We start from the raw sequence: 12,266 nt of genomic DNA on the forward strand, positions 1-12,266 counted from the left end.
TTAACTGATGGTGAAGGAATGTGTCTATATGCCCCCTCAGCTCCTTTTTTCCTAGCTTTTTCCCCCCACTCCATCTCAAAATGCTACTCTTGCATATTTATCTGCTCTGTAAAAAGTGCCTTTTTCTTTACTTTTTATATGTTGATAGATGGAATGGTCCTTTCTCTTGTTCTCTCTCTCTCTTGCTGAGCAAGCTGTCACAATCTCTGATTCCTTGCAGATGGATGTAGTGAATGCTTTCCAGAGTGGAAGTTCCATTCAGGGAGCTCTAAGGCGGCAACCCTCCATCGCCAGCCAGCATCATGATGTAACAAATATTTCTACCCCTACACATGTAGTGTTTTCCTCTTCTACTGCTTCTACTACTGTGGGGTGTGAGTGTGTGTTCCTAAGTGCATGAAATTAACATTTCCTACTTCACACACCTAACGTTTCTCATTTTCTCCTTAATGTTTGAATTCATCGTTCAGGCTTTTCATAAAGCTTTCTTTTCGTAAAGTGGATTGAGACCTCAAAGTGTTGTCGTTGTTGTTGTTTTATTTCTTAGAGGGTTAGATAGGAGGTGGAACAGTTCAACCAAAGATTAGATAGGAAACCCGTGAGCTTGTCTCTCTGCTAACTCTGATAGTTAATACGGGGAATAAAACTGTAGCTTAGAATTTGTGAAACTACTATAAATTTTTGAGTATATGCCTTTAAACATGTTTGTACTGCATGGTTTCGAAAAGCATGTGATTTGAAACTGATCTGTCAGAACCAAGGAATTATATTTTTAAAGCTAAAAATGACTCTAACATTTTTGACTTTTCATCTTGTTTAGTTGGCAAAGTTAAGTTGGTACCGTGAAGAAATGATCTCAGTATATGGCCCGTTGTTTGCCTTCTTAGCCTAGATTTTGTGGCCGTGCTTTGAATTTACTTATTTATTTACTTACATATTTGTTTTTGAGACGGGGTCCCTGTGTAAGCTTCAAAATTCTTTGGTTTTTTAATGGGGTTTTTTTTTTTATCTATATTACCAGTTTAATTTAAAATTACATCTTATATAGAAATGTTCTATTAAGTTTTCCAAGGAAGTAGAGAAAGTATACCATTGATTGATTCTTAAATCTTATGACATGTCATAATTTCTGTTAATTGACTAGAATAATACATTTTCTTTCAGGTTTTCAGTAAATGGCAAATTCCCCAAAAGTCTTCTAACCTCTTGTCATCCTTACTGTGCACAGTAGATTCTCAGAATATTGGAGGCACTAACGATACAAAGCCCACCCCGTCATTCAGCCCATGCCTGAAATCCGCTGGAATACTTGTGCTTAATCTTGTATTTGGGCAGAGCCCCGTCTTTTCCATCTGGTCCTCTGCCAGTTAAGGACTAGGAAACATGAGAAAGCTAGAGAGAGGGTAAACTGAAGAAGAAAGCAGAGCTGTTCTGAGGAGGACAGTTTACTCGTTGCCTGTTTGTTCACTGTTTGCATAAGCAATTTTCATTGGTCATTTCTGACAGTGTTGTAAAACAGGCAGAACAGGAACTGTGTCCCATTTTGCAGGTGTGAAAACTGACTTGGAAGTCTAAATGACTGGTCCATGGCTAATAAGCAGAGGCAGCATGATGTAGAGCAAAGAGTAATCAAGTACTCCTAAGGACAAAGGACTCTGTTCAGCTGGGCAGGATGTTCCGTTTACATACGTGGACAGATAGGAATCTTTCTTTTGAAAATTACCCTGCTTCTGTGCCTGACCTAAATGAAATGGTGTATGTAAATTGCCTGGCATGATGCCTAGGACAGCTGATGTCAGGTATACCCCTCCCTCCCTGGATCTGTGGATCTCCCATCGTTCCTGGCTCTTGAGGGTTTATTACCATTCATCCTTTCATCTACTATTAATTAATGTTTCTGTGGTTGCAACGTGTAAACACGTACAGAAGGCCTGCCGTATGCCAGAACTGCGCTTGAAGCCCCAGACTTCGCAGTCTTGTATAGGAAACAAGCAAGCAGCTGAGGATTTCTACATGGTAATGAAACATGGAATTTTACAATAGAGTCCTTAACCCACTTTGGGAAATCAGGAAAAAGTACCCAAAGGAAGTAACCCAAGCTGACCTTTGATAAAAGTTTACCAGTTGAGGAAAGCAGGCCTCAGTGACAGGTACTAAAAGTAATAAAATGTCAGGTGTTGGCGAGACTGGAGTGGAAAGCAGGGATAGGGCTTCTCTGGGTACCCTGTAAGAAGGATGCAAAATGAGACTTTGTCCTGAACGATGCCCCTCAGAATTTTATTTTTCAAAAATTTCTAAGTGACAGACAAGTAGAAAGATGAATACCTGAATACCCTTCACCTGGATTTACCACTTAATCGCTTAGGATGTCTGCTTTATCTGTCTCTATATATTTATACTTATATTAGTGTATACATGTTTTCTGTACCTTGAAAGTAAGTGACAAATATCCTGACATTTCCGTCTCTTAATCCTTCATGTACCTCCTAAAACTAAGTCTCCTATATAATCATACTGTATTATCACATCCAAGAAACTTAACATTGGTATCTTTCTGTTGTGTGCAGTCCCTATTTGGATTTCTCCATTTGCCCCCCCAAAATGTCGTCTATTAGAGCGATTTTGATCCTTTTTCTCTGTATGTATGTATGTATGTTTTGACATTGATTTTTTTGAAGAAACCAGGCCAGTTGTCTCATCCGGCATTATGGATCTAATTGTTTCCTCATGATTACTTCGTCTTAGACTTCCTAGACAGATGTAACTCGTGGGTGCTGCGTATTCATTTTTATTTCAGCAAGATCTTGGATAATTGACTCTTCCTTTGGAGGTTGTCACATGACCTTAGGTGTGCTCTCTTTACTGTATTTCTGTATAATTGTGTTCCAGACTTTACATTAACTGTCAGATCACCGAAGGCCCCTCCTGACTCAGAATCTGCAGTTTAACAAGATCCCCAGGTGCTTCGCATGCACATTAAAGTGTGACAAGCCCTGGCATGACATTGATACTTGTGCACTAACACGGTTTTAAGTTTGTACTTGTATTAACTCACTAATGACTCTCCCGTGACAACCCTGTAAGGTAGGTACCACTGTTACTTCCCATTTTATAGTTGAGGAAATCGGTTTGTCCAGGGTTCCTCAGCTGGCAGGTAGCAGAGCTGGAATTCACACCCAGACCTTTAACCTCTGTATTCCTCGCTTCACCATGCTACACTCTTCCTAGAGCTAAGTGAGCAAGAAGTAAAGCAGCCTCCAGCAGGCAGGGCTTGGTAAATGCAGGAAGATAGCTTTGAGGAGAGATATTTTAATCAGTTTTAATCAGAACTGAGCGTATGTTGTGTTGCAAATGGTAGAATTCCCTTCTTAAGGCCGAGCAATATTTCCTTGCACATAGGGACACCTGGGTGTGGCTCAGTCAGTTAAGCATCTGCCTTCAGCTCAGGTTGTGATCCCCAGGGTCCTGAGATGAGTCCCACATCAGGCCCCATGCTCAGTGGGGAGTCTGCTTCTTCCTCTCTGCCATTCCCCCTGCTTGTGCGCTTGCTCGCTCACTCTCTGATAAATAAATAAAATTTTTTAAAAAATTCCTTGTATGCATATATGCCACATTTTCCTTACCTGTTCATCTCTCAGCTGACACTTAACATTTCCATATCTTGGCTGTTTATAATGCTGCAGGGAATAAAGGAGTGCACGTTATCTCTTCAAGAACCTGATTTTATTCCTGTGGATACATTCCCAAAAGTGGGAATCTAAAATAGTGAAACTCCTAGAAATGGAGAGTAGAATGCTGGTTAGGGGTAGAGAGACATGTGGAAATGTTTATGAAGGGGTACACAGTTTCAGTTCACGCAAAGACCCGTAAGTTCTAGAGATGTAATGTATCTCATGCTGACTCTAGGTAACAGTACTGTACTTAACATACCTGTAATGTGCTAAGAGGACAGAATCCTAATTATTCTTACCACATACACACAAATGGTGACAATGTATGGTGATGGATTATGTTAATTAGCTTGACTGTCATGATAATTTCAGTGTGTATATGTCTATCAAATCGTCAACTTGTACATCTTAGATATATACAATTAAAGAAAAGAAGTGGGCCTAAATAAATGTTACCATTTAAAAAAAATACATTCAAATATCATTTGAAGAAATGTGTTAATTTTTTCATCACCATTGTCTTAGAGATGGTTCCGATGTGATGGTCTTTTTTCTGGAATACCAGTATTCATGATTTCTCTTAACCTTATGATAAATGATGTCTTCATTACTAAACAAGATTCATTAGAATCAGTGCAAAAGCAAACACTGTGTTTGAATTGATACTGAGTAGATACTCAATTCTTTGGATTTTGCCCCTTTTTTTGTTTTGAAAGTCTGTATGACACTAGGTTAATGAGACCTAATGTCAGTGTATACAGCACTGTTTTTGCGTTAATTGTCCATTAACCTCTCTTCCTCTGTACAGCAAACTTTTGTATGGGGGGGCGAGTTATTGGGCTGTATGTTTATGGGCAAAAATACCAAAAAACCTTGTGTTTTTGCGAGATTGTTGACAGACCAACAGCAGGGGATTTGGACTTCTTGTTTTAAATCTGTTCTTAGTGAACTCTAGTATATAAAGTGATTCAAGTTTTAATGTATTACAGAGAAAAACACTAATGCTTTATAAACAAATGGCATATACTCAAATATTTATAGCTGTTTAATGGCATTTTATAGATACTTATTTGGGTTTTGTCTTTTTTTATTTGGTAATTAAGGGAATAGCGGGGTAGATGTGAGTTCATTGTGGCATTCAGCTTATATTTGCTTGGCTTTTTCATAGTTGGTGACACCCTGATTCCTAGCATGATGAATAGTAACCCTCTGTGCTTGACTTTGTTTAACTTATTTGAATTGTTTTCAAGACTTACTTTTTTTTATTATTTTAAAAATCAGCTAAAGCTTGTGTATGATGAAGTTTCTGTTTCGTTTGTTTGTTTTTGTTTTCGTAGGGAAAAAAGGCTATTAAATTTTTAGCCAGTGACAATGAGATTTTCTCAGTATTACTTTGAATTCTATAACTCTTAATTCTTAGCGTATGTGGTTTTGTTGTTCTGTAGTGTCCTACTAAAATATTCATTTTTTTTACAGTGTATTGCAAGTTCCACTGCATTACATGCAAATATGATTCACTCATACCTAGCTGTTTGTGGATTCAGACTCATAAATGAGCCACTTTTAAATTAAGCGAATAGTATCCTGACGTCTTTCTGTGTTTTCTGATGTTTACAGATTCGAGTGGTGAATGCATTTCGTAGTTCTTTATATGAAGGGTTAGAAAAACCGGAATCAAGAAGTTCGATTCACAACTTTATGACACATCCTGAGTTTAGGATAGAAGATTCAGAGCCTCATATCCCCCTTATCGATGACACTGATGCCGAAGATGACGCTCCTACAAAACGTAACTCCAGCCCTCCACCCTCTCCCAACAAAAATAACAATGCTGTTGACAGCGGGATTCACCTTACAATAGAAATGAACAAGTCTGCTACCTCTTCATCCCCAGGAAGCCCACTACATAGTTTGGAAACATCGCTCTGATTGTAAGCCGAATGTTAACACACTAGCTGCATTGTAAAGAAACAAATTGAAACTGGGTCTTTTCACATATTGTGATGGACAAGATCGTATTCTTGTCTTTGGACTTCAACAGAAGACACACTTGTACGAATGTAGATTTATTTTTTTAAAAAAAAAAAAAAGCAAAGCTTTCTGCCAGACTGAGGGTGCTTTTTGGGGGGTGGGAGAAATGAACTGACAGATAAACAGTAACAGCGTATGCTGCTGACCTGTGGATCATCAGTAGTACCCAAGAGTGGTCCTGACCAGTGTATTAGCAGACCTTTGGTTTATTTCAGTCCTTGATGGGAGAGGGGGAGGAGCACAGCTGGGCAGGCAAGCAAAGAGCCCTGGATCATTGAATTGATACTTTAATTTCTGCTGTTGGCTGTTAATAATTTCGATTATTTATGTTTATAAATGATACAGATCTGTTTACAAGGTTTGTAGATACTTTTTTTGTTCCTGTTCATAGATGGGAAGCTTCCTTATAACTGATGCAGAGAAAAATTAGTCCTTCAAATACTGCTGTATTTTCAGGAAAACAAAAAAAGGGGTGTTTCTATTGAAACTGTACTAAATTTTTGCCTACAATTTACCTTGTTAAATACTGTAGATAAATTGCTAAGACTCATAGCCAAATAGATAACACTAATGCTTTGTTTAAAAAAAAACCAAAAAAAAAAAAAAAAAAACCAAACAAAACAAAAAAAAACATGAGCAGTGGTGTTTAATGAAGTTACGGCATCTGTCCTAATTAGTTTCTTAAATACATTTACTACTTAATGGTTTTGAAACAACTGTTTAATTTTTAAAATTTTTGAAAACTTGCTAATAACCTTTGTTCAGAATTTAGTAGACTGTTTAATGTGGGACATCAAGTACATAATGAAAGATGCTTGAAATGCTTTTGTTATTTCAGGCAAATCAAATTAAATCAAACTATCAAACTACAAGAGAACCTTAGTCCTTTTTGTTTTTGTCTAAACATGTTAGCTCAGTGATGTCTTGGTGAACTGTGAGTGAACTGTATTGATTTTTTCTAATAAATCCTTAGAAACCTTCATACAGCATGAGGGCTGTTGGCATTTTGAAAAAGGTTAACAGGTAGAAGCATACATGTTTTCCTTTTGTTTTTGAAACTTGTTTGTAAACATAAATATGCCCTTTTATTAAATAAATACATGGCAATTTTTTAAAAAGAAAAAATAAATTTCAGCTTCTTTACTTAATTCTGCATATTTGGTGCATCAGTCTGTTCTCTTTAACCACAATTGGAATAAATTTCAAGATGGTAACAGCCCCATGAAATACCACTTTAATTCCCCTGGTGGTAAATCTAATAGAATCACATTAAGAAAATCATTGCAATTTCACTGTTTGACATACTCTTCATAGAATTTGGTTTATCTAAAGTAGTCTCATGGTCTAAAAATAATAATAATAATAATAATCACCATCATCATTGATACATCTATTTTAATTTGTAAGTGGCCAAATAACAAATTAGGTAAAGTGAAATTATGTGGAATGGTGGAAACGGTCCTAAAATATGTATATTTAGATGTAATAATTCACCATGTGCTTTCGGAATGCCCATCTCTAAGCCAATTGGGTTATTTAAGTCTTTGTTTCTTTCTTTCGTCGACCTTCTCCCCTTTTTTTGCCTGTCTTTACCTTTTAGGAACTGGCATTGTGTTAGGGCCCAGATTTCACCAGGAATACGGTCCTCAGGCTGACATAAAGTTTATGAGGACTACGACATCTGAGCATGCTGACTGAGCAAAGAAATGTTTAGTTGATGGTGCTTGGTATTTTTGGTGGGCGGGGGAAAATCTGTTTCTCTCCATCAGTGCTTTGCAGTAATCTTCTGCAAGTCTTAGAAACACATTGGCTCTGCCAGCAGTTTGTAATTGTACATTTATTCATCAGGTATCTATAGCAAACCATACTGTAAAAAGAGGTAGCATGAGATGCTGGAACGCATACGGGACTATAGGAGTCGCCACCTGGCTTCTGGTCTCGGTTTTGCCATTAACGTGCTGCATGACCTTGGGAAAATCATTTACCCGAAATGAGGGTGGTGGACTAGACTATCTTGAAGAACCCTTTCAACTCTAGAAATTGACCCTAGCAACTGGAGAAGCCTACAAGGCATAGGGAATAGAGAAAAGGGAAATGTTTTCAGTTTTCTTTTTTATTTTGGTGATGCTTAAATATGAATGTAATTTCCAAAAGATTTAGACGTGCATGTGCTTTGGAGGATTTGTATTGAGCTTTTTCAGTATTCATTTTTCAACTCAAGGCAATGGCTTTTTACACCAACTCTAATCCATAAACGGGTCTTATGACATCCATGAAATAGTAGCAAGACATGCTTAGTGTGTATTTCTCCCTTTGAGACACTGTAATTTCTACCAGAAATTTCCAGAGCATTATGTAAGTAGAAAAAAATGCAAGCAAGCTGTTAAAGATCTTGGATCCCATTATATAGTATGTATAGCTGAAATCAGCATCTGTAATTCAATCACTTTTTCTCTTTTATCCTCTAACCAAAAAATTGTTTAATTTTGCATCCCAAATGTTTTTAATCTTTGTATATTTTTTAAAAATCCTTTTCTCCTCATCATTGCCTTTTTTGTGGTTGTAAATAGACTTACTTGCACTTTGAAGATGAGTTACTCCTTGTCATCTTACAAATATGTGATATGGTAATTTTCATAACAGATGTCAGTTTTGAACCAAGAAATGGTGATTTGTTTATAAGAAAAAAAAAAAACTGGCTTCATTTCTGTGAAATTGCTCTTTGAAAATTTCTTTTTACACGTGTAAGCCAACTGAGATACCGTGATGGTGTTGATTTCTTTCGATGATGCTTACCATCTATTTTAGCCACTGAGCCTTTTATTATTTGTCTATTTGTAAAGTTTATTTGTCTTAACTCATTTAATAAATATACTGTTTATCTGTTTCTGAATGGGGACTGAACTTTTTGAATATTGAAATTGATCAGAACATCATATTTTGGAATTACTTTTTTCTACATGAAATTTTAAAAATCAGGTGGATGACAATTCTATAATGTACTTGAAATGTTATGGCTGTATTATAGTGAATCGGTGTCCTTAATATGCATGATCTTGCCCCTAGACCTAAAGTGGGTATATTGTTGTCACTTTCTTTCCCATAGTCTTTGATCTGTACAGCAACCCTAGATCATTTCTACAGTCTTCTGAGCATGTAATGTTTTGGTCTTAGAAGAGATTTGTTTTTCACAATAATTGTCAGAGCTGCTGCTTTTTTTTTTCCCTTCATTAAATGATCCAGACCTGTCAATAGCAATTATCTGAACTCTGTGGTAACAAAATTAATCAAATTACCCTTAGTTGGTTTTTATAATAAATTATTAATATAAATTAGCAACTTTGTTGAAATACTGACTGAATTTAAGTGATTATGAATACCATATTTTTCCACTTAGCAAAAGTTATTAGTAAATTATCAAGTCTGTGTAAGTACCACATATATGACATGAGAGATGTTTTCCATTTCATTAAGTGGAGTTTATATATGTATTATGTATTAGGATTAAATTTTGAATGAAGCTCCCTTTGTAAAATGAACTGCATAAGAGTTTCTGTAAGACTTTGCTCGTTGCCATTTTTCTTTCCCCATGTGTTGAGAGGACTGTCCTATCGCAGCTCTGCTTTCTTCCAACCTCTACCACCGTCCAGACTCTTGTTTCCCAAACCCTGTATCAGCCTTTATGTTTTCAAAACACGGTGTTGCCTCCATATACCAAAAATAAAAAAGATTCTTTTATTAGCATAATTAATGCCACCTAACTAGAAGTAATCTTTGAAACATTCTTGAAAGATAATCTTTCTTATAAAGAATAATCATTTTAATAATACCATAAAGAGTGCTTCATGCAGGAAGGGAAGTTTTGACTGTATTCCTGTATTTCTCTCATCAGTACGTGTCAAAAAGAAAATTGTCTTTATCCTTATAATGTAATTTCCTTCTCACCAGACTGATAATTTTGTACCTTAGACTCTCCATTGGGTGTTTACGTTCGTGTTTTTTGTCTTAACTACTTTAACACTTTCCCTTTTTGTTAGAAAAAGACTTCGGCCTACCGATGTTACACTAAATGTAGGCATAGCTAGTCTGTATTCTCTGAATTCAAAGTATATCATTATTGAGCTGTATAATATTAATAGTTCCAAACTGGAAATTAAAGTAAGAAATGTGCATATATTCTTATACAGTCCTTGACACAGCTTTCTTAACCACTGTATCCTAGGAAAACTGGTTCCAGAATCAGTAACCCAAGTCCCGGTGTGGGTTCCCTGCAGGAAGATCCTGAGATTCTCTTAATTTAAGGCAAAGTTGCAAGGACCGCATACTATCCAACATTAAGTATAAGCACTGATACTTTCCTTAGGCGCTAAGAGGAATATTGTCACAATAAATTACTATTTACAAGTTACTGGATACATGCTAAGCGCTTTGTGGAGATTATGCAAATAGCCCCGTGTGCTGCTGCTGTCATGTTCTGTACAGGGAAACAGGCTTAAGGAGTTGAAATAGCTTGCTCTGTCTGGGTCCCAAGACAGAGCTCAGGAGCCCAGGCTGGTAGCTGGGTCCCAAGACAGACCTCAAGAGCCCAGGCTGGTAGCTACCAGTCTTTTCTGCAGTCTGAGCCCCTCACCATCTTGAGTCAGGGCCCCATACCTGAAAATCTCTACTTGCTTTTAAGCCTCCTTCATTGTGCTTTTCTGATAGCAAATGCTTCAGAGAGAATCTGAAGAATCTTCGTGAGCTTCCTGGAGGACAGCTCAACCAGAGACTGAGGCAGAGGGTCCCCGACTAAACTGTGTAACCCAGGCTTTCCTGAGACCTCCCACACCTGAAGTGTCTCTGTTAAACTCACTAGAAGGGTGTTTTTACTAGCATACTTGATTAGAGAATTCTGTGGTTCATTAGTCTTAAAATAGATATATATTTATTCTAAGTTCTGTAGATAACCTATAAATTTAACAGGCTGTTACTTTATTTCCTAAATAATTTGAAATGAAAATCAATTTATCACAGGATATAATCTGCATTTTTCTTGAAATCTGTGAAAGAATAGGACCTACCTAGTTTTGCGTTTTTTGAAAAACTAGTTTGTCCTTTTAAAATGTGCAGTAAAAATTGCAGCCAATATTTCACTACCGTTTTAGTACAGCTTTACATCGATGATGTTTATGGTTTATGAATAGTCAACTGCCTCCCTTATAGTCTTAAAAAGGAGATACTTGCTGACCTCTATAATCTTTAAGGTAAAATGTACCTTAGTGAATAAAGATAGAGTCTATTAAAGCAATCTTTCTCTTTAAGACTACTTTTGAGATCATAAACATTTAGTCTAAGTCATACTTTCATGAATAGCTTGAGAATGAGTGTGAAAAAGTAAGAATGAGACCTTAGGGAGAACTGTGATATCTGAGGCTAGCAATTCAAGTAAAAATGCTTCCTTATTTATCTAGTATTTGAACTCTTTTAACCAGTAAGCCTGCTCCTCCCTTTCGCTTCAGACCTCTGAGAGGGTAAGTGTGTACCAACTAAAATTTTTAATCTTTCAACTTTCTCGCTGCTGCAGACTTAGACAGGGTAGTAATAGTTCACAGCCTCAGAAGTGTGATGGGACAAGGGGGAACAGTAACAGGTGTAGCCATACCAAGTTTCTGGAGTCTGAAGGCTGCTACTAACGCTACCTTAGGGTTCCCCTTTCTCCTGTACTCAAAATTACCGAACTGCCAACTGCTTTCATGCCTTTTACTTGTCTTCCCTTGTCCTCCATTGATTCATTCAACAAATACTTGATACCTGGCCTGGGGAATTCATACTGTTCTGGACTCAGGAGAACCAAGCACTGTCCTCCTCCTCAGGTAGTGTATGTTCTAGTAAGATGGAGACCTCGGTCACCTGGTGGAGGGGACGATACTATGTTATCTATTTAGTTATTTAGTGTGGTCAGGGAGGTTCTCCGATAAGGTGACTTTTCAGCAGAGGCATGATAGAAGTGAAGGAGCCAGCTGCTTGGTTGTCTGAAAGAGTCCAGAGAGAGGTTCCTGTAAATAATGCTTAGCAGTTTGAGGGACATAGGAGGCTATTGTTGGGAGAGCGTGAACCAGCAGGAGACTAGTAGGAGACAAGCTTAGAGACCTAATGGGAGACTTCGCTTAACTCTGGCTTTTATGCTGAGTGAAACGGGAAGCCAGTGGAGGACTTTGAACAGAGCAGCAACATAATCTGACCTCTGAAAGGATCATGGGCTGCTCTGGAGAGACAGAGAAATTGGAAGTTAGGAAACCAGTTAGGAAGCTAACGTTTTCTGACTCATTTCGTTACAATTTAGTTTCTTCTGCTTTCTCAGTAACCCTTTTTTAAAGAGCCTTTGGACCCCTTTGGACCCCTTTAACTTCATGCTAGTCCTGCTCTTTGAGATGACACAAGACTGACATTTTTATAGTCAACCCTGAAAAACCTACCTACTCTCATTTGCTTCAGGCTATATGCAGTTTCCCACCGGGATCACAGTGGCCTCTGTGTTTGCTCTGTGTTACTCAGCAACATGGTCCCAAACAGAAGATGGCCATT

At 37.4% G+C, this 12,266-nt stretch overlaps 1 protein-coding gene across 4 annotated transcripts in view; it reads left to right on the top strand.

The window, feature by feature from the left end:
- The window catches only part of ATP2B1 (ATPase plasma membrane Ca2+ transporting 1), a 123,971-nt gene extending 115,376 nt beyond the window's left edge, over window positions 1-8,595 (top strand). For 2 of the 4 annotated variants that reach the window (XM_059402363.1, XM_059402364.1), the window contains exons 21-22: window positions 221-307; window positions 5,289-8,595. In XM_059402363.1, coding sequence (XP_059258346.1) covers window positions 221-307; window positions 5,289-5,600 — 399 coding nt within the window. In that variant the 3' untranslated portion in view covers window positions 5,601-8,595. Of the gene's footprint in view, window positions 1-220; window positions 373-5,288 lie in introns of all 4 variants that reach the window. The other 2 variants (XM_059402366.1, XM_059402365.1) reach the window with 2 other exon arrangements.
- Window positions 8,596-12,266: the final 3,671 nt, after the last annotated feature.

The sequence above is a fragment of the Mustela nigripes genome, chromosome 6 (genome assembly GCF_022355385.1).
Source record: "Mustela nigripes isolate SB6536 chromosome 6, MUSNIG.SB6536, whole genome shotgun sequence".
Classification (NCBI taxonomy): Eukaryota; Metazoa; Chordata; class Mammalia; order Carnivora; family Mustelidae; genus Mustela; species Mustela nigripes.